General features: G+C 39.7%; 1 protein-coding gene across 5 annotated transcripts in view; it reads right to left on the reverse strand.

The window, feature by feature from the left end:
- Positions 1 to 295: 295 nt before the first annotated feature.
- Positions 296 to 26,174, reverse strand: part of trh (PAS domain-containing protein trachealess) — a 311,424-nt gene continuing 285,545 nt past the window's right edge. For all 5 annotated transcript variants that reach the window (XM_087357476.1, XM_087357478.1, XM_087357477.1 and 2 more), the window contains 10 exons: positions 24,222 to 24,301; positions 21,142 to 21,231; positions 16,371 to 16,539; positions 11,987 to 12,108; positions 9,898 to 10,091; positions 9,506 to 9,612; positions 7,150 to 7,297; positions 6,526 to 6,650; positions 4,862 to 5,064; positions 296 to 4,698 (listed from right to left, as the gene is read on the reverse strand). In XM_087357476.1, coding sequence (XP_087213602.1) covers positions 3,358 to 4,698; positions 4,862 to 5,064; positions 6,526 to 6,650; positions 7,150 to 7,297; positions 9,506 to 9,612; positions 9,898 to 10,091; positions 11,987 to 12,108; positions 16,371 to 16,539; positions 21,142 to 21,231; positions 24,222 to 24,301 — 2,579 coding nt within the window. In that variant the 3' untranslated portion in view covers positions 296 to 3,357. The remainder of the gene's footprint in view (positions 4,699 to 4,861; positions 5,065 to 6,525; positions 6,651 to 7,149; positions 7,298 to 9,505; positions 9,613 to 9,897; positions 10,092 to 11,986; positions 12,109 to 16,370; positions 16,540 to 21,141; positions 21,232 to 24,221; positions 24,302 to 26,174) is intronic.

Consider the following 26,174-nt stretch of genomic DNA (forward strand, 5'->3'; position numbering starts at 1 on the left):
AATAGTATTAAGTAATGAGCAATGATGAAAGAACAAATACCCTAATAATCTTGCTTGTTTGTCTGCATCATTCTGAAGAAATTTCAAATTAACATATCAAGCAAGAATAAAGCTTATGTGATATTATCACATAATAGGACTTAACTGATATTTTACTACTTATACGAACTTCTGTCCTTTGATCAACTGCATATTTTTCCAGTAAAATTACAGTTGAACTTACTAGGATGCAGACATGAGATCAAATCTTATTAATATATGGATTGATCTAGATACTATCATACTTTTTTCCCAGTTCTAGCCTTGTACTCATGTATTTATTATCCAACAAATGGAAAATGACCTAACAATAACGAACACATTACGTGAAAGGTGTCTTGTAACATCTTTCACAAACAATATTCTTTCATTGACAAAAATAACAACAAATCATTATCAGAATGAAGAGATGCACTAAAGTAAATACACTGAGAACTCATTCCATTAACTGGACTGACTGGAGAAAATTACTGAAAACTACTGGTACAATTATATTGTTGCAGATTTTACACATTTTATTTTACAAGGTTCAAGCTTTATGTGATTCTTGTTTGCCATCTCAGAAATCTTCTGTATAGCTGAAATATTCATTCCACGCAAACCCAGCTAAAGAAACGAGTCCTCGACCAAGAAATATGCAAGTAACCTTGTCATGGGAACAATGTTAATAGCTTTCATAACCAAACTGTTTTTCTTTTTCAAAATTAAGTATGAAATAGCTGCTATACATTTTACAAACAGAGCAACAATAAACATATGGATATGAACAATAAACCACACCTTCATTACTTCATAGGTATGGCATTCTACAAAACATTCTATTGCACGTCATACTTTGAGCCAACATCAACATATTGAACAAAAAATTATCATCATCATTTTTTAAAAATATTTTAAAAAAATCACATGTGGTAAGCTTGTGAAACTGATCTCATTTTTAACAGAGGAATTAATCTTACATCCTAAAGTTTAAAACAAGATGTGATAAAAAGTGGAAACTTTTGGTATAGCATCTGAACAATTAAAATCAAACATCTTTGCTCCTAAATTCAAAATTATGACCTATTTGGTGATTTCAAATACTATACACTGTCATCTTCATAAACTTACACTGTATTTCATACAATGTTTGAAAATTGTTTTTGGCTCTATTTTGGATTTATAAAGTTTCAATTTGAAGATATATACTAGAGGATCTGTACTGATCCCTTACAAATTATGGTACAGTACAGGATACTGTTACCAGAATACGGTCAGTGCTTTTAAACAATTATAAAACTCTACTTCCTGTTGCGTATGTCACAGTTACAACAACAAACTCCATATTCATAGTTTTTCTTAGTTAAACTTCACAGCTTAAGAAAATTTTAATATTCGTAAAACCAACAATACCGAATTAACATCTTGGGAATCAGTGCACCTTAGAATGTAGATTTTGGTTTTCAAAGATTCATTTAACTGATCGCTTTAAAAGTTGTGCGGAAACAAAACTTATATCTCGACGGTTCCCTCGCACAAAAAAGAAATGCGAAATATGAAAATCTAATCATTCTCTGTGCGTTGTGAAATAATTTGCAGTCGACACACCATAATTATTTCACGTGTACACGTGTGATTATACGCTGTATAATATCACTGTTCGCTTTATACAAGTCAGGTCACAGTATTCACGTACTGCGATCAATGCCCATCGAATAAACCAGCAGTAAACTTTCACACCTAAATGGAGCTGAAAGTGATTCTATATACAGGATGTGTGGTGACATTTGTGGCGGTCTCTTCTGAACCCGGAGTCACGTTTGTTGAAATTTTATGGGCGTTATCATAAAATCTTTTGACATCTGTAAGATCTGAGGTTTTCACAGTGGTGAGTATGAAGATTTCTGTCTTCTGGGTTGTTGCGCCGTGTAGTCTGGTCGATGTTTACCAACGTTTCAGAGGTCATACTGCCTCCGTCATCAGGGCGAGTCATCATTGGTTAACATCGACCAGACTACACAGCGCAACAACCCAGAAGACAGAAATCTTCTAACCTTTTGACATTTATTTCAGGTAACTGCCATGTTTGCCGTAGATGTCTTGAGCGCCGCACAAGCAATGAACGGATAGATTAATCAAAACAATTTTAAAGCTGTATGCCATTCTTTACGCACTCTGTGTCGATTGTGATTTTAGACGCTTCTCCTGTTTGACTGATAAGAAGGAGTTCAGTTAACATTTAGCATTGAACAATGACAGTAATTTTGATAAAATGTTCTGTTTAAAACAGCACCGAAAATCTTGAAATGGCAGATATCAGTATTACGCTATACATTTCAACAGCCCATCACAGAAATATATATATTTTATAACTTACGATCTCACAAAATGTTCCCTTTCTCCCAAAATGGGATTGAGGATATCCTTGTGGGTTTAAAAAGAATTTGTTTTTGAACTCTAAAATTATTATATACTACGCCCCTCAAGCAAATCATTCTTATGTGATATAAAAGTTGTTTGCCGATCCATATTTAAATGCTTGTTTGATTTTAATAAACGATCGGATTTTCTGTTAACATATGTCGAGTGGAATGCATATGCACTCCCCACTTAATGGTACCTGCACCTTGTCGTGGTGGTGGGGCTTGAGTACCTCAGTGACCCCAAGAGCTACTGGTAGGGCCTCCCTAGCCAGATTGGTCGAGGGGGAGAGGTCAGACTAAGACAGGTACCCTGGCCCTCCAGGTTGGGGGTTGGTCGCAAGGCTAACAACCTTGCACCGTAAAAAGGAAGATGTTTCGAAACCTCAACCTTGAACACAATAGGACTGAATGGAAGAGAATTGAGGAGGCCATGGACCGAACACGGACCGGAGAGCCATAGAAGAAGAAGAATGTATATGCACTTCAAGAAGAACAAAAACATTAATATGCTCCTGCATTTTCTGTTTTCGTCAACTAGTTTCAATAAATGAAAAATCTGGTCTTAAGGACGTGTGGTACACTAAATCTGACGATATATATTTTACGATGAAAGTGTCATATCTTCCTTACTTACTTAAAATGTAATTAAGTACATTACTGCCCATTCAAACTGCACATCAGTGGGAAACAGTTTTTCAGACAAATATCACCTAAGAAAATATTTAGAGTGTAGATGCAGGTTACTTTATATACATCCTTCAAGTCGTCCCACTGGTTACGTGCTCGAATAACCACCTGTGCGGTTTCTTCCAACGAATCTTTTGAATAAGCAGGGGACAGAAATCTGTTCTGTTGCAGAAGGTTGTTTCGTCCACCGTTCATACCAGTTAAGTCATCGCGTATTCGCCTGCTCATACTACGACGCAGTGGAATACCAGTTTGCAGAGTTTTTTAAAGCCTCTGGGTAGACTGTCGCTGTGGCTGTCACCGTCTTGTTAGTCGCGGGGTGATACAAATGAAATCCTGCCCCTGCAGCAGAATGGTGGTAGAACTGCGACTGGTCGAGGGACGTTGTAGCAGCGTATGCCGCGGCTGCATCCAGCGCGCTAGGATGCATGGCTGAATATACTTGGGGTTTCAGAGGCAGAGGTTGTGCAGGAGTGCCATCAGTTCCTCCACCGCCACCACTTAGATACTGATGCCTTAACACATCTGAGTACGCGGGACTATCGAAAGCACCTCCAGAGTGGAGCTGCTGCTGGTGCTTATCCCTAGGGGACACAGAAGAAGGGGGCGTCATGGCTGAGTGGTAGTCCACAGAGTATCCTGTCGTGGAATAGGAAGAAACTAAGCTGCTGAATGCATCAGCCCCTCCATTCACTAAGCCTGCACCGGACTTCTGGTTGTGTGACAACACAAACTGGTGGTCCCCGTAAGTGGAGGAGCCTTCGCTGCCTGGAGGTGTGGGAAGTGGGCCGACTTGGTTCACATCTCCTGCGTAGTAAGACGTGCCTCCTCGTCCTGTCGACGACGGCATGCCCGACGTCGCGGCGTGCACGTTTGCTCGGATCACGCTCTCCCGATTCGCGTACAGCTGTCTGAGGAGGGCTGATGCTGGGAGCGGCGCTGAAGATCCTTGCGAGTGCTGCAGTTGCTGGTGGTGATTCAGATGATTCAGGTGATGATGATGTGCTCCTATCCACTGGATAGTGCTTCGTTGTTGCTGCTGTTTCAATAAAGCATCTGTACTAAAGTCTGTGGGTTGATGCTGCAGTGATAAGGGTGGTGATGAAGCGGTGGCCCCCTTGCCGAGGGACACTGAAGGTAGATGTTTCGACATGGCGTGCTCCAGATCTTTCACGGACGTGCCGCCCCCACCACCATCAGTATCATCATGCTGGACCGAAGGTTTGGGACTCACGCAGTTGGGTTCGGCAGTAATGACGAGGCCTCCTCCAGAAGAGGATGCAATGCCTGGAGGCGCTGCTGGAACACAGGAAGATGTCGTTGAGGAATGGCACGAAGACGATGCTGGACTGAGGACGGTGCTCCGATGCGCCTGGTGATGCAGAAGAGTCTTTCCTCCCCGTCCAGTTGACGGCTCGTCATCTTCGTCATCATCTTCGTCCGAGCTGCAGCAGCTACTGTCTTCTTCCTGCTGGGTGAGCTTACGTTTCTGTGCGCGTCTCGATGCTGACAGATCCTTCTCAATTGATGTAATCTTCTTGAGTGCTCGGATACTGAGCCCTCCTGCCAGCTGCAACATATGAGAATTGAACACAATAAACCGCGTTCTTTTGTTGCTGGAAGTGGTGGTAGACTAAATCTGAAGTTATAAAACTGGTGCTGTCGGTAAGGCACAGTTTTCTTGTCATATCGTACGGCGTTCAATATATATTTAAACGTACAAATGGCCTTACATGAGTGTGATCCACATTCGCTGCCACCGCCTGAGACGTCATCTGTGCGGCAGAACCTTGCAGCTGCGTGACGTGGTCGAGATGGCCTCGACCGCCTCGCCCTCCATGCTGGTCACCAGGGCCCTCGGAGGAACCATCATCCAGATCTGGCGGGGACCGATGGGGGTCCTGCTGTTGGTTGGGTGGCCCTCCACTACTCCGACCTTTAGGGTAGAAGCAAAGCTGTGTTCGAATTCAGCCACCAAGAAGTTCTGGGATGAACTTGTAAAGCCCATTTCTGCCTATTGCTGCAATTTTGATGATGTAGCAGGGACTTTAAATTAGGAATTATAAAATTTAGAAACCCATATTCACTAGTACTTATCACGATTTCGTTAAATTTGACACATTAACTTCAAAGATTCGCAGGATCGTTCATCGCCAGATGTGTAAAGCATAATTGTTAACGTATAAAAGAAATTGGTTTCTTGCTATGGTCAGACTTACAGTTAGGCCTTTTATGTTCCACTCGATCAGATTATCGAGAAAAGACCCAATGATGCATTTGCAATTTTTATGTATTATTTATTTTATGGCTTCTGACATTTGGAAGAAGAAAGACATGGAATTAAAATAATACGGAATAATCGATCTGAAATCCAATGGAATCACGTATTTCAACTAGTCTGCCACCTGTAGAGGGCGTATGGGCGAAGTCACTGACGTCATCTCTTTCGTAGGTATTGATTTATGAAAAGGAGGTGGTTTCTACTTAGTGCCCACGCTTTACCGCTAGATAGCACAACCACTCTTCTATATTAAGTTCTGTTTGCAGTAATCTGTCAAAAGATGGTTCTGCAATAAACTTTAGCATGAAGAAAATTAAAAAAAGGAAGAATACATTTCGTTGGGATGGTGTTTGTAGCTCCCATTAACTGAGCCTCTCACGAAGTATGTGCCAAAACTGCGGGTGTTTAAAGTTGTGAGATGGAAGGGCAGGCAGGAGAAAAATACAGGGAATGAATCAAGTAAAGATGCAGGGATAAAGATAAAATAATTCTCCTTTTGTATTATTTTACAATATTACTGGGTCGAAGTCGCCGTAATTTAAATACGAGCCTGAAAAATCCCAGAGAAATACAATGTACACTACTCAGGCATAAAGAACGAAAGAGAGGACGCATATATAATTTTCCCACTTGAATGTTTAATTTTACGTCTAAAAACGTGTTACATCTTTTAGACTGACCCGCACAACACATGTGTTGCGAACTTTGCCGATTACTCACGGCGATTCTGTTATTTCGCACTAGTTTATTCAGCCAGATTACGTTCTGCTTTCAAAACGAAGCTTCTCCCACTCACCAGAAACTTAGAGTACGTAAATTATTACGCTAAACTGACTGTTAAGTTCTGGCCTACTTAACGCATCAAATTCTTCGTACATCCTACAAGCTATTTAATAACCCACAGCCAGATATTCGTCTGGGTGTTTGCCTGTTATTTTCTTCTCTTTCTTTCAGGTTTCAGACTTATCACCGTTTCCTTTACCAACGCTGTGTCTTTTCTCCCCATCCGAGCTACATATTAAACCCAAACGAAGACATTCCTTCTTGTTTAACGTCATAAATTACTGTCTTGGAGCCATACATTTTTATGTTCAAATCAGCACTGATTGTACTCACCACCACGGTCAGCTCCCGGAGACCCATTTTCAGGATCGTTGCCTCCAGTCTCCTCCCTCTTAACGGTCTGCACACTGTCCTCTAGCTGACAGCAATCCATGATCAAGTTCTCGTATTCCCGCCCGCTGAAAATACCACAGCGCCATCTTAATACTCGATTAAGCACGCACTACATTTTTGTGTGCGACAAATCTTCCGATGAAGTTCACTGGTTACGTGGCGAGATTTTTTTCCGAGCGCCCCACTAAATAGAGAATTTCACGCCAGGAATGCGCACGAAACAACGGAAGTTTCATTTTAAGCGTGTTTAGGCTTCAGATTTGTTTGTTCCACTAGCAGCACCGGTCTCCGCGGACCGCTTGACGGAAGGAAAGCCCGATTCTTCCGCCAGACAGATACACCTCCTAGCGGGACGCTCAGAAATTATCTCACTGTATTTTTAGCGACGGTGAAGTTATTCATGTGAATCAATTCCACGTCACAAAGACGTTGAGGGAAGACTGGAGAAATGCGACATTGCAGTGGCTCTTAGAGGTGAGTTATTAGGCTAACGCCACAGTTGTTTTAGCGGGAAACTATTTACACTACCGAAGCTCTCGAAAGCGCCTATAAAAGACGGCGTACCTGATGACGTAGTTTACGCAGATGATGTTCTGCTCCTCGGCATTTTTGGAGTTACAGACGACAGTGGCGCATGTCTGTACCCATGTATATCCACCGTTCTTGTTCATAACTCGGTAATACTGAGTCATGACCTGCCCCTTGTTGATCACTGCAGAGGAAAACGCATTGTTAGATTCAACTGAAATGAATTTGAGTCTCAAATATTGAATACAATACACAAATCAATAAACATTTAGTCACCAGTACATGTTTTATGCAATCAGACACGCTTGCAAAATATTCTAAAATAAGAATATGACAAACTTAATGACGCAGTACAAATCTTAATGTAAGTTGATAGGACGTTAATAAACCACTAAAAGTTTCTGTTCTAGCAAACTTCAGAAAGCTTTGACGTTTTCGCAGCGGAGAGTATGAAGATTTCTGTCTTCTGGGTTGTTGTGCTGTGTAGTCTGGTCGATGTCAACCAACGTTTCAGAGGTCATACTGCCTCCGTCATCAGGGCGATTCTTAGTATGAAGATTTCTGTCTTCTAGGTTGTTGCGCTGTGTAGTCTGGTCGATGTCAACCAACGTTTCAGAGGTCATACTGCCTCCATCATCAGGGCGACAACCCAGAAGACAGAAATCTTCAATAATAGCATGTTCACAAGATTAAGGACGTTTGTATCAGTAGCAGCCACACAGGAGAAGCGAGATTAACGGACAAATCTTGAGGGAAACTTGAAAATACCTTTGTCGTTGCAATCCTTTGTTTTGCTTTTCGTTACTATCTTGTCTTGTCTCGTTAAGTCTTACAAGAAGAGGTTGGGACAATATGGGAGGTAGAAGAGGGGGGTATCAGAAAAAGGAGTGAAGTACAAAGAGGTAGACCTCAAAAGAAGACAAAATGGGAGAGAGAGAGTGTATGAGAAAAGTAAAATTTTTGGAATGACGCTTTATAAGAGAACCGAAGACAAAATTCAGAACGTGATGCAAGGCAAATGAGAGAGAGAGAAAGAGAGTGAGAGGAGGGTGTAGAGGGGAGGTTTTGGAGACAGAAAGGGACGTTACAACCAACTTGAGATGTGCCGCACATCCGGAGACAGGACGCAACGTGAATACTCAAAACCCTATCCTCCCACCCCAGCTAGACGACAAGTCTCTACACAGAGTAGCACCAACAATTCAATAGTCCTCGTTTCGTCGGCAGGTTGAAGAGAACAGTGGCGTTACGTGCACTGTCCTTACCAATCCGGCAACTTAATGTCCACGCTGGCCTTCCTCTGGGTCTGGTAGGTCTTAAGCTATCCTCCACCATTTATTTGCGTCCACCGTCCACAACAGATTTCCACATCTCAGTAATCGCAACTTTAATATCGATCTCGAAGTTCCTCGCGTATTTTGGTACATAATTTATTTAGTCTAATTACTTACATCAGTTAAGAGCCTTAATTAAGCAAAATAATACAAGTAATACCATACGATAAATGTACAACAAATCTTGATTACGTGTTTATGAACTAGAATTCATAAACACTAAACCGGGTTCGAAACCCAGGAAACCCGACGCCACTGGCACATCCCGCGCGAACCAAAGAGACTGAAGCTATCAAACTGTGTTACAGAACAGGAGGAGGGAAAGAAAAGTGTGCAAGGGCGGGCAGTGGGTGAAAATCCTCGTAACAAAGGCTCTGAAAATAGCAGCAAAGCAGCGCTTAAAAATTCCCTGGTGACAACCAACGTGAGAATTTTTATACTTCCAGCATCCACTCGGGAGCCTATTTATCTACAACGCGGAGGTTTCTGGAGGCCAAATACAACGTAATAGTCTACGCAGGTAGAAAAGTTACAGACGAATCCAAACTATATTAATAATAGAAAAGTCGATAATTATTTCTATATTTTACAGAACATTAAGAAATTGGTTGCCATGTTTGTAAAAAAAACACGTCAGTTGATTCCAGTTCAATACTTAACATTCTATTTCCCGAAGACGTATTTTAAAATCTACGTCCAGGTCTCTTCCATTAATATTTTCCGAACAAATCTTTGCGTACAAAAACTAATATTTACGCAATGTCGCAGCGGGAAATAATACATTAAAAGGTAACCACTGCTCTTGTGACTTGCAGCTTCGTAACATGACTTGGGAATCCCGACGTATCGCAGAGCACAGCCATTAAATAAAATAGTAAGCCTCAGCAAGTGCAGAAAAACGTATCGCTGTCAGTTCTTCCTTCCAGTGGCCTTGGCAACGCGACTGTCGGCCAACGTCTTTTCCAAATAGAACGATGATTCACGGGAACACGATAACGCCACTTTAATAGCGTTAGATATATTACCAAGAAGGATAATTATTTAGTGAAGTGACTTACGGTCGACATGAGATTTTCGGAGTTTGTTAGCGTCTTCGCCATGGCACAGGGCGTACAAATTCTTCCCGGTCAACTCCTCAGCAGAGTAATCTAGAAGTTCCGACACTCTGAAACATTCACATAGGGAATTCGTCTAAACGGGCGTTGCAGTCAGATTCAAAAACACGCTTCAGGGCACAAAGTAAATAAACTGGAAAACAGATATAACGGAAGACAAAAAAGGAAGCAACTAAGGAAAAACACAAAAGGAAAGGAAAATAAAGGGTGAACTCTTGGAAAAAAATATGCACGGATATTAATGTCCACACGCAAACAGAGAGATAACATCGAAACTCCTTGAAACCTGCACAATGCATTTAGATAACGTTAGATGGCAGCAGTATCGGCTTTACCTGGGCTCGCAGTGTGCTATCCGGAAGTCGAAGTTGATACGGGTAACAAACATGTCGGACTCGAGGCGTATCTCGTGGACACTTGGTGGGGGAAGTGCCATGGCGATGGCCACCATACCCAGCAATGGCGGCGACGATTTGCGGGTGTGTGAGAAGGTGTACTGGGGTCGTAGTCTGCAAAGGACGAGCACTACCTGCAAACACAGCCATCTTGTGAAAGTGCGAAAATTGTAGATCACGAAAAACTTTGCCTCACCGGTCGAAGGAAGGAGAAAAGAAAGAGACTGAAATGAAAATAAAATATTCGGAGAGTAGGAAAACGTAACAGAGTTATTCCAAGTTTAAGACTTCTCACCGACAATATATTTTCATTAATATTTCAATACACCAAGAACATACATAACACAGAGTTCAGAGCATGGGAAGGGTTAAATAACACAACAATTCGCAATAACAAATGTATCCAAAGTATACAAAGGACAAAGATACTGAACACCCAGGAGTCAACAATGAGAAATTAAAATTAGAACAAACTAATGGATACAGAATGAATTGTTTTGGGCGCAATTATCATTTGGAGTCTGAAGCAAAAATTTTGCAGTTCGAAGTACAAAAATGGGAACACAGGAACTCTGAAATATTTCTATAATTCAATTATTCGGAAAATTAAAGAAACTCGACAGTTTATGACTGTCACCAACGAAGCTAAGAGAATAAACTAATTAATTACATCCCTGTTTGCGATCTGTTTTAATAGCAACGTCTCTTTATATTCTGGTATTTCATATGACCCCCTTCTGAAAGGTTTTTCAATAAAAGTCATATTCTTTTCTTATATCTTCCAATCGAGTATCTTCTTCGTTTAACTTTCGAAATTACGATGCCCGCCAATACAGTTTCCTCCATTTACGTGTCGATAATCTCTGGTATCCTTCGAAGTTTTATTCTTTTTAAATATCCACAGAGAGAGAACCCTAAGTTCCTTCCAGTCAACATCGGTAAAATGCTTTAGATTTAACAAATAAATTCAACCCTTTTACAGACACTTGAAATCTACGGTCATTTTATTGGAAAATAATTCACCGCCTGTTGTGTTCTGGCCGACTCGGAAGCCCTGCCGTCAATCCAACATAAGTAAGAACTGTGCACGTAGGTTAATGGGCAATCCAGGCTCGCGGCACGTGTCAGCCATAAAACCCGAAGTACCTAAACAACAAACAAGGGCCTCTCACTATGGGAGACAGGATAATCTGTCTCAATACTCGGTCATGCGTGTCCATTAAAGGGAAACGCTGTAATGAAGATATCTAGTTGCAATTAAAGGAAGCGATGCTTATAACGGCAAAGGACAAAGGACGAAAAACAGGTAACTGCAGTCCCACCATGAAGAACTTTTATGATTCGGTAAGGTACAACAAAATCATCTCCTAAGTAAGTGTCGAACGTGATTGACGATATACAAAAGAACAAAAGAGCAACGTTTTTGTTTTCAGTCAAAAAATCTTTTGTTCGTTATGAGCGCCCTCTGTAGCTTCATTTGTTGTCACGCGTACCGCGAGAGGTTAGACCTTTCGATACCCTTCCTTGCAACTGTTTTGGTGAATGGGCCTTTCCACTTTATCGCTTATATGACTCATAAAAGAACGAAAATCTAACAGAACAATCCACTTCGGCATTCAACGACTTGCGTACTGTTACCGAAATAAGAGCATGCGCTGTACTGCGAGAAGATGAGGTCAGCATGTCCCTCAAGACGTCTAAGAACACAATACTTTTGAATTCTACAAGAAGAAAACTGACGTGTTCCATCAGAGCTTGTGACTCACAACAAACGAAGTCTATTAAGAAAAAAAGACTTTGTGAGAATTTAGAAATTAGAAAATACGTTATTATTTATAAAACTTCGGAGAAAGACAGAGGTCACCGTTACAGGTGTATACCTTCATAAAAAACAGAGCAAAATTCTTGATATTTATATTTTCATACCTGTACATGAGGTCCTTATACTGTCGCTTATCATTAAGTTCTGTTCTACCGATTTATTTTTTACAATTTTTTATTTAAAGCATTCAATTTGTATCGAACATACCCGATAACCAGAAGACTTGAAGTGGCAACCTCTCTTGGTAAGCGTCGACTTCATACGCACACAGAAAGCTCGATCCAAGCCCTTGTACGCTGAATTGCTATTCAGACACATCAGAGTCGCCACTGTTGAAGAGAAACAACATGGAAATAATTCTGTCTCTCGTGTTGTTAATCTAGCCTGGTATTACGTGGCTAATGTATAAATCACAATGGGACTAGGCTTCATGGAGTAGAGTACTTCTTGAAACTTCATATTCACACGCGTCTTCAACAATATCGTAATTGTTGACTACAATGAAAAAATCATAATTATTATGTACCAAAAATATTTCCGATTTTTATTAAACTTGGACAATAATTAATACCAAACTCCATCTTGAGTTAGTTAAATTCAGATGAATGTCTTCTGAGTTGTTGCGCCACGCAATCTAGTAGAAGTTTACCGATGTTTCAAAGGTGCTTGCAGCCTCCATCATCAGAACGATTACCCTAATGATGGATAAAGCATGCTCCTCTAAAATGTCTGAAACCTTCAAATCAAAAATTCTAATACATTTTCTAAGTTCTTCTAAGAAAGTTAAGGGGCAGTTTACAAGGCGTCGTTAAATAGACAAAAGACAACTTTCCTTACAATAGTTCGCCTCATGTCTCAATACTGATCTGGTCCATATCATATAACCCCATTTCTTTAATATCCATTTTAATATTATTCTCTCATATGCGCGTACGTGTTTTGTCCGACTTCTGATCTGTTCCTAGCGTACTGCCACGTGCTTATAAGAGCTTTATTTTCTACATATCTGTAACTCCGTTTTCACTTTTAACATAGAAGTCGGCGTAACTCTGATTTTCGCATTGGTCCCACGTACTTACTCGAAATGAATACCTTTAATATTAATATATTCAACGTGTCCCTTAAATAAAGTACGTCATACAACCGGAATATCATTTACAAATCATGGCGGTTATCGTGTACAGAGAACGTTTCCGTTAAAGGGACACATTTCTTTTCCTCTCCTGCTTTCGAAATCACAAGACAATACGCGGAGTGAAATGTCATTGACCTGTGGGCCGTCTCTCGAACATCCGTTTGACATCCGCAGGCATGTGATAGGTAAGCATATGACGGCAGTTCATATGCCTAACGCATTGACGCCACCCAAGAAGCAAAGGCTCTCCGCCCAGCATTCAATAACTTTTATTACAAAGAAGTCGTTTTTATAAACTGACGCACTGCTGTGTAATTTACCAATGACAGCAAATTTTTAAGACGCAGTAACACGCCTTAGACTTCTAGGAAAAAATGTACATTTCATCGAGTATCGTAATTTTTGGAAGGCTTCTGAGGTGAAAAATGCATAACATCGTGTAATTATATCTATAAAATGTCTTTTATCAAGATTTAATAAGATTCTGAGCAGAATTTGGGCGAAAGAGTGAATAAATAACACGAAGATGGAAATCACACAATTAAACGTGATTTTATTTTGAGGGCTATCACATGGGGGGGGGGGGGGGATCATAACTCCAAGTTTAAGTTTAAGTTTAAACATGTATTTTTCATTTCTCTATTCTTCCCCACAAGCACAACAAATATGAATTTCATTGGAACAAATTTTAAACTTGATTTAATTAAAATATAAAAGAACCCAAAGCCAGTAGATACCTAACACGCTTTCAGACTTAAAAATGACTGAAACTGGGACGTATAGCACGCACCTCGTGTATAATTCGGGTACTCAGTCGGGCCACACAAAAAAACAGAAGAAGGCGCGATTTCGAACACGTCTGTGCTAAGTCAACATCATAGTCAATTACGTCTATAAAATCACTCATAACATTTTAAAATGTACATTCCAGATGGCGATGTTGTTCTTCTGTGACATCGTGTGGACCCATAAGTAGATACCAATGTTTCGGGTAAATATAATGTCCTATCTTCAGGGCTGAAAAACATCGTCGTCTTTACCGCCGAGACATCTCAAAAATAACACGTGCGGACTTCGCCGTTCAATTTCTTCTTCCCATCGCGCCACATGGCGGAAATGGAACTAAATCAGCAAAGATAAGATACCATTTCTCCTTTAATACCACGAGATAGATCTACAAAATGTAAACAGGTTAATAAGTTAGTGTATTTCTATGGAGTGACAGCGGGAATGTTTTTGTGAGACTGTAGTTGGGCTGTAAGAGTGTTCTTGCGCTGAACATTGCACCGTATAAAGACATTGGGCAGTGCACAAGGTTTGGCGTGGACATCGGTCACACATTCCTCAACGTCCCAGAATGGATGACACAAAAGAGGCGACTTAGCACAAGAGGGGAAGCCATTATCAGTCTTGCAGCGTATGTTCAATGCTGATATACACAGGTATAATGTAACGTGGTACGTTACCCGCATACTGAGCACCTTATATGGCGTTATTCCTTCTGTTGTTGAAGTCAAAGACAATTCGTATGTGAAAACATTTTTCACTCATATTCCGATTGTATTCTTTGCACGGTGGGAGTAAAGTGAACGCATGATATGGACATCGTGTCCGTGTGTCTAACCGTCAACATGTTTCTTCTTCGGACCATATTTAAATTAAATTTGATTCTGGCGGATTATAATAGAAATTTAGAGGCATTTCGTTGGTCAACGAGACATTTATATGAAACTCAAACCGATTGTTATGAAATTTCCGAGGGTTAACACTTCGTAAAAACGTTCGACAACATTCAAGACTACAGACTTTATTAAAATATACAACGATTATTTTAAATTGTATTCGACGTAGGCTATTTACCAACTTATACGGGAAACGTTCTGTGACCCTTCAGTGCTGAAGTAAGACGGTTCGTTTTTTGGCATATATCGACGTCCACACGTAGCCAAAACCCAAAAGAACAACATCGTTAAGTTTCTTCCTGGTTTATTTAAATACGATTATTCAAGCACACTAGTTACAAAGCCGTCGAAATTTTGTATTAATCGTCTTTCAAATGCTTACTCACTTATATTCTTCATTTGATCGATCTACCAATATTTGGTGAAATTTACCAATTATGAAGCTTCACAGCGTGACATTTTATTCAGTCTCTCGTTATATATGTTTAGGATTAGAAGTAAGCGTCTGTCTCTCCAGAAAGTTACACGATGCACAATTCGTATTGTGCAAAGAAAAAGTGAGTTTGCGACAGTCAAGGAAACACACAAACTCGATTTGTGTTACGTAATGTTTTGATGGGACTGTATTCTGGGAACACTTATGAAAGTTAGTCGTTCATGGCTTTCATGTTGAAGTGCGCTACTGGAATGCGAATGAGAGTTTAATTTAACAATTCTGTAACAACGTGTGATCCAATGGAACAGAGGAGGTACGTGTGATCGACTTTCTAAAAGACGATTGATTTATCGATATGCTAAAGAGAACACGCTCCAACTAGATGACTATGTTGAAATGAATAGCAGGAAGTCAAATGCATTGAGGAATCTTGTGGTTGATTTAACTATGCCAGATTTAAATTTTATATAGTAGAGTATGATACCCCTCCAGACAATCAGGTACGAATCAAGAATAAGGCATATTATTGTTATTGGTGTTGTTTAAGGTGTCTGAGAAATGCGACGAGAATATTTAGACCTAGGAGAGATGACGTCACAGGAGGCTGGAAAGAACTGAACATTGAGGAGTTTTATAATTTGCGTTCTTCGCGTACTTCAGCAGATAAATTGCACGAGGTCAAAAATTGTTTACTTGTCTTCATCATGTATTCACCATATCTTAAAATACACCACGTGGATAATGAAAATTGTGATGAGCATATATGTAATGGATAAATTCTTTGTACGCTAATATTTTTTGTCGAAAATGTGTAACTTCATATAGAATTGGGGTTTAAAAATCGTTTTAATTTTCCCCCCACAAATTCTGTTGTTTTAGCACAATAACAATTAAATTTTACCTAAATGCATTAAGTACTTACGGAGATTAAATATTCAGAAATTACCTACTAATTATGACATTTTAAGCAAGTGCTGGAAAGAGCCTACAAGATAAAAAACCACCAAAATTGTCTGTATGTATCCGTGTTTAAAAATTTAGGTTACCTAACCATGGTAAGTAGACTACTTTAGGTTGGGTTAGGTTAGGCAGAAGGCTTTGACTAGTCTGGAAGAACCTGGTAAGTCACCTGAAATTTCTTCGCTCCCAGCTTATTTTAAATGTACGGTCTTATTCCCAAATAACAAGTCACAATCGACATGTTTTATGACCACCTAAAATGGCATAACATCTTAACTAAATGGAAATGAAATACCAAGTTATATCCGAATAATTTTGCTCTCGGTCTAATGTTCTTTCCTTTGAAGTTCATCGCACAGATCGGAAAACACGGCTCACCATCGGGGTTGTTGGTTCCGGTTGTGGAATTTACGCCTTCTTCGGAGCCCGCGCTGTTGGGTGACGAGAGATTCTGCCCCTGAGCGAGTCCCAGGCCCAACTGCTCGGCCACCTCCGCGTGGTCCTGGTGATGAATGTAGTCGAAAACGCTGCTGCCTGTCATCTCAACCTGCAACCAAGCGCACAGCCTTTAACTAAGGCATCGCACTTCTAAGAAACCTTGCGTACAACATAACTCTGAAGATTTCTATCTTCTGGGTTGTTGCGCTGTGTAGTCTGGTACATACCCACCAACGTCTCTGATCATCATCGCCCTGATGACGAAGGCAGTATGACCTCAGAAACGTTGGTAAACATCTACCAGACTACACAGCGCAACAACCCAGAAGACAAAAATCTTCATACTAAGAATCGCCAACGTTGGTGGAAATCTACCAGACTACACAGCGCAACAACCCAGAAGATAAAAATCTTCATACTAAGAATCGCCCTGATAACGGAGGCAGTATGACCTCCGAAACGTTGGTAAACATCTACCAGATTACACAGCGCAACAACAAAGAAGACAGAAATCTTCATACTAAGAATCGCCCTGATGACAGAGGCAGTATGACCTCCGAAACGTTGGTAAACATCTTCCAGATTACACAGCGCAACAACCCAGAAGACAGAAATCTTCATACTAAGAATCGCCCTGATGACGGAGGCAGTATGACCTCTGAAACGTTGGCAAACATCGACCAGACTACACAGCGCAACAACCCAGAAGACAGAAATCTTCATACTAAGAATCGCCCTGATGACGGAGGCAGTATGACCTCTCAAACGTTGGTAAACATCGACCAGACTACACAGCGCAACAACCCAGAAGATAGAAATCTTCATACTCACCAATGTGAAAACCTCAAATCTCACAACATAACTCTGGTTGTATGACAATATGTACACACAGGCTTATACCGTCACATGTAAAACACTGCCTAATGACTGAAATAGGCTTATAATTAACCATTTCGATGATGTGGACGAGATATTTCTTTAAAAAGACTTAACTATTCTGTTGTGAACAGCTTCGGAATTTATCATACTTGTAAGCAGAATAAACTGACCTGCTATATCTGTGTCAGAATATCATTTTGCGAACTTTTATCAAAGAATGCAGAAATGAAAAATAGATGGGCCTATTCTTTTCCCCAATTAAATTTAACACTGAAGGGGTTAATATGCATTAACAAAAGATGACAGACAATGTTCAGAATAATGACGTAATAATTTAATTCAGTCGGTAAGAAACTTTTCAGATGTTTTACTTGTCTATGAGTGAAGCTTTCGCATGAATTTGTTGTAAATAAAAGCGTGTTGTTAACAAATTTTATCAACAATACAGACGAACATTATTTCGTCATACAGTGTTGCAAAATTCAAGCAATGCTTTTCCGACATGAAGATGACAAGTGTCAAGTACTTATCACTTTAGTGCAGTGGTATATAACCTGGGGTACACATACCCCCGAGGGTACGCGAAGACATCTTAGGGGGTACGTGAAATTTAAAAAAATATATATTATTTTATGATAAACGCTGAATAATCAGTAATGTAATTTATTGAATTTATTTTAGATGTAGATTATATACTACGTATAACTTGAATTATACACCAACAACTTTGGGGGTACAAACTTGAAGAGAAATTATATCTGGGGGTACGCGAACAAAAAAAGGTTGAATACCACTGCTTTAGTGAGTAGATCTACTAAGCTAGAAGAATTGAAATTTGAGTCAACAAGTTTCAAATGCGCATTGTTTTAAGGGAGCGGTGGTTTCTTGTCGGTGTAGGAGGAGAAGATAGATATTTTATTAACGACTCACGTAGTATGAGTGACAAGCATGAGGAACCGGATGTTATGGACACCTGCATCAAACTTCCTACATCTGCAACTTTCAGAAATCCTCACACGGATACACATGAACCATATTACACACGTGGCCATATTTTTGATTCTACTGTTCTGATCAACTCAGGCTCCAGCTTCTACGAGACACAACACACAGGAACCAATTTGAAATCAGATCCCATGGAGTAGAATACTTTAGTTGCTGTCTATTCTAATCTAGTATTACGAGCAATTTTCAATACGTTAACCAGTTTAAAAAATGTATGTATTGCTGAAGTTGGAAAACCGTGATAAATGAATAAAGTATTTCAGCTGGAAACCCTTAGAGGATGAGACCATTTGGGAGATCTAGACACAGACAAAAGAATAATTTTGAAATGAGTATTTCAGAAATAGTGTGAGGGTGAGTCAAGAAATTTCATTCAATTAACACGGGACAGTGTTGAATGTCTGGCTTTTGTAAATACAGCAATGAATATTAGGTTTTTGTAAAAAACAAACAAACAAGAAATTCTCTGAGCAGCTGAATAGGCGTATGCATAACGGAGTTACGCCACTTATTGTATAAAAATGCTATAATAGGTCTACTTTTGTATAAATACAATCATCCCCAATATCAGTTTTGATTCAGCAACTTGATATTTTGGAAAATAGTCTAAAATCAAACCATAGTGGAGGGGGGGGAGGATTATAATGTAATTAGCTTTGTGGTTAGTATTTATATATGATATAATAGATTTGTAACTTTTAGCTGTTGTTTCATGCCATGAGCCAAAGAATAACTAACTCTTTATCGGCCATATTAAATGTTTCTGTGTGGGCACATCGCATTTTGGTCCTTACTATAGGATGTACCATACCAGCAGGGGGGCTTTGCCTCTTGTTGGCGGCCATGTTACGACCCAACCCCTTCCACGTACCAGCAGTACCACCCTATTGATTGTAAACCTCCCTCCAGCATTAGGAATGGCAGACACGACTCTGCAGTGTGTACGTGAGAAGCATTTAAGTACGAACTCAGAATGGCTACTGCGCCTTTCTGGTGCTGCTCCTGGCAGCGAAACAGAGAGACAAGTAAGGTGATAGCCAGGAAAGTGAAGAAGAAAGAAACAAGGTTAAAAGAGTAGCCGGAATAAGAACGACAGATACAAAGAGAACCGACAATGGACATCAAAGTAAGAGAGGGGAAGAAACAGCGAAAACAGAAAGGACTGAAAGAAGACAAAGAGAGGAAGACGGATGAGATGAGAGCCTTCTGGGATATTGAGCCGTGTAGACTCGTACAATTTTACTGATGTTTCATAGGTTTTTTCTGCCTCCATCATCAAGCCGATCGTCATATTGGCAGCCGGGATTGGCATTATAACAGAAACGAAGGGAGAAAATTATGCGAAAATTGACGTCTTAGGCAGTTCGACAGCAACAGAAATTAATATAAAACGTGAAAATAAGGTGAAGAGAAGCACAATGATAAAGCCCAAATAGAAGCAAAAACAGAGAAAAAGACAGGAAAAAGTGAAAAAAAGCATATCAAAGAGGGCATGATAACAATCAGCAGTGTAAAAGGGAAGACATTCTAAAGATGCTACCAAGACTGAGGAACACGAAAAGAGCAAATGGAAATACGGTACAAGAAGGAGCGGCCAAAGTAAATCTGTAAACCTACGCCCAACCCTCCTCTCAAATGCCTATGGCCCCTCAAGAACCTCCCTCTGAGAACTTTCTTTCCATCTACCTCCGATGTTCGACAAAGACATCAAATGTCAAACTGAACATAAAGAGACAAATATATTGATAAAATAAAACACGAGGTGTAACTTCACAGTAATGACGTCAAGCCTATGGTTGGGCTCGTAACTTACTAAGTAGCAGACAACTGCTGCCACCTAGTGGATGAATCTAAACACCAAAGTGCCATTGAGATAAAAGTTGTTCTTGTTCCACCATCTTTGCAGACGTACATCAAACTGTTTGGTAGATCATTCTGTATTTTATTTTGGGTATAATCTAGTGACAGACGATATTAACCCAGCACATATAAAAGTAATGGTCAGCTTCAAGCTCCGACCGCTTTATCACAAGCAGTCATTGGTAGTAGGCTGTGTGTGCGACACAGAGCCATTCTCGACGTGGTGGCAAAGAGAAAATTTCTGTCAGCTGGGAATCGAACTCCGGTCGTCCAGCCCGGAGCAGTCACCCCCGAATAGCTTTGGCCAGGTCTGTGGTAGTCGACAACACGAAGAAGAAATTGATATGAAAGAGTAGACTACTTTCATATTTTACGATTTCTAAGAACATAAAATTTCCACCTGGGGTCAGCCAATTTTGTCTCGTCCTAGGCATCTGACTAATAGGCTAGTTTTTAGACCTGATTATAGGTTTAATTTATCAGAGCTCTTTAAATTATAATTCTTTACACATTTCAGATGTCACGAACAAAGCATGTAAGAACATCTTTTCCGTGTCTTTTAATTGTTTTCGAAAGTAAATTTATAATAGTTTTAACTGAATAAGAGGAATATCTTTAATACAGTTCTGTAATACCGTCAAATGCAATATGTATAGCAGCCCGTTGTTACTAAATCTTCAACATGTCTAGACTTCTGAATAATTAAACATCGGAGACTATTCATTACACAGTTATTGAGAAAACTATAGATTGCAAGGTCAATTTTTTCTTACCTGAGTTTTTCGCGGCTGTAAATATGATGATTACCTTCTTCTGGGTTCTGGTAGACTCGTTGAAGTCTCCATATTCGGGCGTTGCTGTAGTGTGTCAGATCGTGTTCTTCAGTTGGTGTGGATTCATGTGGAATGCAACGTGTCGAAACTAAATATTAATAGCATATAACTTACTTGTGTTTAATGTTACTAACCTGCGACAGCCCCAGGTAGATGGACACAGTCTCCGAAATGTACAGGAAACGGCCGTCGGCCGCTAGTGCGAAGGCGAACCCATCCAGTGACTGCAACGCCAAAACACAGAGTACGATCACAAAACAGAGGGGGCCGAACATAACAGGTTATAACAGCGCTCCCCAACGTCTTCTAATTCCTCTTCTGATGCGCCTTCACCGATAAACCAGAAAGCAACTGTCACTTTCCGGCTCCCTGCAGGAACTGCATGACACACCGCAAAGCACCACAATCAACTTGGCTTTTCTTAAGAGTTGCCAAAATCACTCTCTGTACCGTTTAAATACGCTGAAAATTTGGAGTTGCCATTGTTGGAATCACTGTAACGCAACAGTGTCCTGGGGTCACAGTGCAAGAATGACTTAATACGTAGCAATATCCTCGGACAACATTAGTGCAACAACGACGTATGTGACGTGACGTGAAGAACACCTTTAGAATGTCGTTGCACATCAAAGAGTACACACTTTAAAACTTGTTACACAATTACACTATAATCTTACATAAATTTACACCTGATGTTTTTAAGCAAGCGTTGTAGATTTATGGGTTAGTGGAGGTATAAGCTCCACGCATTCTTGTTAGCTTCACGGATTCGTATATACTCAGGCTTCCAGCCTTTGTGGTCCTCAAATTTAAATAGAAACTTATGTTGGACGAACAAGACTAAGCAGTGTGACATCCAGGCTTGCAGAAACACAGTGTCATAATAACTTCAGTTTGTTTTTCTGATATTACTATGTAAAAACTTTGTAATTAAATTTATATTTTACACCCTTTAGTATATTAATTAGGCTATACATCAGACTTAAGGCAATGAATAGTACCAACACAATTATGTCGTAATAAATCAAGAAACCTTTTGAGAACCAAACAAGTTCTTGACGATGTGTCCCCAGACACTCTCTCTAGCACTGCACTGATACAAGGAGCGTCACAGTTGCAGTGTGTACATAAATCTTTAGGTTCGTTCGATCTCATACAGAGCAGGACGTGCTGTTTGTTTCTCGGTCCCTGAAAAGGGGCGCCGGGGATAGTCTGCTGTTCTGAATTCCGCACCGCCGTCACATAACCCAAGGTTTCAATTACATTCAGAACAAGAAAAGTGTTTGTCCGCCTACTATTTCAAATCCACTTTAACACCTCCGTTTTAAAAAGAAATCCCTGGACAGAAGTCAGATACTTGTAGATTAATATTCTTTCAGACCGCGTTAATGATTTTAAGAACAGCAGAAAATAATCAGATAAACAGAAAAGTAGATATGGCCCGATATATTTATTGTCTGGCAGAACGCAAATAAATGTCTTCCAATAATTATGATAAAAGCCAATTTTGGTTCAGTTAGTATCAAAATATGCAAATAATTTACGTCACAGTGATTAACTGTGTAATCACAGTAACTCTACTGCTCAAAGCGCATACAGTTTATAGCTCGTGGGTTCGTATTCCTCTTGAGGCATTTTTAGTTGAGTTTGTAACAAAAAACTGTAAAAATACACCAATTAGCTTAACAATTTTTCTGTCTGTACGTAACAATTAAAGAACCAGTTCTTATTAAAATGTTAAAAAGAATTTCAAATTCAAATTTCTTTTACTGTTTCTCACGTTGTATCGGCTTTCTTGCCTTGAGACGCAATTAGGCAATATAATAAATATAAAAGAAGAGAAACCATACGTTGATCTACGTACTTACAAATTTCAGAAGCTCTCGCATATTCTTTCTCTGAATTTTCAATACCAAAAGAATACTTTTAATCGATTCCAACCTCATGCTCTATCGGGTAGTTCATCAGACCTAAAGGCATTACGAGTTCCATTGGTACTTTAAAAACTCAAAAGGGCTTGTGGTCAAATTAATTTGCACATTACGAAATGCATTCGCAAGTCATTTGGTACAGGAAACCATCATAACGTAAGAATATCTCTACAGCAACCTTAGATGGAAAGCTTCTGACACAGAATCTTTATAAAAAAAATTACATCATATTTTTAAATCGTTTTTCATATACCTTCCATTAAAATCAATTCTTACTTCCATCACATAAATTGTAATACAGTTATCATAGGGCATTTTATGATCACCATACATCGCACCTTTTAGGAGTCATCCCACATGTCATTATTATAATATAGCACCAGCAACCAATAGCTTCCTTTTCAAGAAAATCCTTCACACATAAACTTGGCAAGAAAGAGGAGGCTCAGGGGCGCCTCTTCACACGACCCTGGCGTTAGACTCGCCCGTGTTCCTGGCTTGCAGTTATTCGCGTCACGACGTCAGACCCATTCTTTATACACCGGAGGGAGCAGACGTCAGCTCAGAAGAAAAAAGAGAGAACGACGAAGAAGAGTTTCACAAATTGGTTGGGCGGAAAAGAAAAAGACTCAGTCTTCGGCCGTTGTTACAGCTTCTGATACTTTTATGCCATAAAGTTCACACCGGAATCCTTTGTACAGTACATAAGAATATATGCAACATGAAACACGTAGTTTCTTTGCCGCACAGCATAGCCGACATTGTTGCTAAATATTGTTATACATTTTAGCACGACTCCAAGTCATCTGTGATGACGCTGAAGTCTCTGGCTAACAATCAAAATGTTGACGTCACATAGCAACACTTTCTATTGAATGGATCGTTCCCTTTCTTGCCACATTACGATTCTCATTGGTTGGTATACGGCTGTGGTTCAAAAGAACCCCTTCCAGCAGCAACTTTCGGAATTCTTCGAGAAAGGCATCCAACGTTTGGCAACTCAGCGCAACGCGCGTCTAAATATTATTAGAAATTTACGATATTATAGTTGGACGATCACATCTGAAAATTGACACGACTGGATTTATCGACAAGTTGTCTTGGTATAGGCTTACGTCAAGACAAACTGAAGAAACAAAAAATCCCTCGGTCACGATAGTCGATGTCTACAGAATGCAACTGCCACTGATACGCCACGAGGAGTGTCATCATGAACAGCCAATTTACTGTACCATTTGTGCGCAATCCATGAGTACCTATTGCATCATATATAAGCAACGTACCTGCAAGATATGTGTTCCTTGATGTTGTTCGAACATCTCCATGGCAATCCCGGCCACCGAACGAGGTCTAACCGGTCCACCTGCAAAAATAACACCTACAATTATTGTAGTATCCATAGCTAACATTTACATTAACTGTCTAAGCATCCTTTGGTCCTGGATTTTTTAAAATAACCTGTAAGATAGTAAAATAACAAAATTGATCATAGCTTATATCACATAACTAACTAACTAACTAGATGGCTTACCGAACCCGAAGGTTCATCACCGAATTAACCAAAGCCCTCCACCGGACCCTGTCCTGGGCCAACAAAATCCAGTTTCCTTCAACTCCTATCTCCCATAGATCCCGCCTGAGATTATCCTCCCATCTACGTCTAGGTCTCCCCAGCGGTCTCTTCCCTTCAGGTTTCCCAACCAGTACCCGGTGCACACCTCTTGTCCCATCCATGCGCGCTACATGTCCCGCCCATCTCACTCTTCTCGACTTAATCACCCTCACAATACTGGGGGAGCAGTACAGATTTTTAAGCTCGTCATTGTGCAGTTTTCTCCACGCCCCATCGTCTTTCCTCTTAGGCCCAAATATCCTCCTCAACACCCGATTCTCAAACACCTGATATCACATATTTTAAGTTAACTCTTACGTGATGATTGTGTGCCCAAATTACGAGTAGATTAATCTTCTATATGCATAAATAATAAATGAAGGGCACAAAGTATGTACTTCAACCTAGCAACTGACATATGAAAGTCAGCGCACTACAAGACCTAGACCCTGAATTAATTATTTTTACTTATAATTAAATTCATGATCTGAGAACGATCTTGAAGCCACATGATTGAAAGTCTTGTCAATACCAGACAGTTGAATTAAATCGTATGTTACTTATATAACAGTTTAGCCACTTTCAGTCCCCTAGATACAAATATTTTCCTACGCATTTAATTCTCAAACACACTGAGTGTCTTTCATTTCAGAATCTGACCAGTTTTTTTAAAAATGTAAAACAGAAATAACACACATCAAAGCCGAAATGTGAGTCGTTTTATAACTTCTCATATGCACCAGTACGTTTATAGAAGAAATAAGCGTGGATGAAATATTAGATTTGTAGGGCGAAAAAAAAATGTCGAGGTAAACACTTCATTCCTTTCATAACTCCAATTTCGACTTATGACGAAAATGAAAATTATCGTCTCTTTCCCATCTGTCCATGTCTCATTTCTTCTTATTTCTCTGCGTTTGGTGAAGTAAGAAAATTAGATGACGCCAGTTGTACGTGACGTCGGGCAGTCCCATGCAGTACTGATTATGTTACCTTGTCTGGTGAGACGTGCTGTTAAGCAAACTTACTTCAACAACATGTAATAAATTAAATCAATCTTTCCCTTTTAGGTAAGATAGACTCTTTTCCACTACAGTTTGGCTTTCAAGTATCAATCACACTCTACCGAAACACCAGGTTTCATTTGTCGTATAGCATTCCAATTCTTAGAAACGGATAAACTGATTACTTCACGTAAATAAACAATAATGTCAATTATATATATTTACGCAGTGCAAATAAATACGATTTTACAAGTGTACTTAATGCAATATTTGCTAAAGAATATCTTACTAAGATTTTAAAGATTTTATAAACGATATTCTATTTCCAGAGATTAAAAACATGTATTTGTTTGGTTCCCCAAGATACAAACTGAAGCATAATTTTCCTTCTGACATTTGCGACTAATCATAAGACAGTTCTCAACTGAAGAATACAGTAAATAATCGTATCACTTATGCATGGTCGAATAATACCAAGGTGTACAGCAGAATTTAAAGACAAAGATCAATAATAATCTTTGGTGACTAAACAGTTGTGAGCTAGTCACTGGACTTGAACCTGAAGTTTTACGTACCTATAAAACTTCAAACTTTTGTCAAGGCAATTTTCTATAGAATGT

This window comes from Zootermopsis nevadensis, unplaced genomic scaffold, assembly GCF_977971745.1.
Source record: "Zootermopsis nevadensis isolate Lab colony 2312 unplaced genomic scaffold, Znev_1.0 Znev_ptg000028l, whole genome shotgun sequence".
Taxonomy (NCBI): Eukaryota; Metazoa; Arthropoda; class Insecta; order Blattodea; family Termopsidae; genus Zootermopsis; species Zootermopsis nevadensis.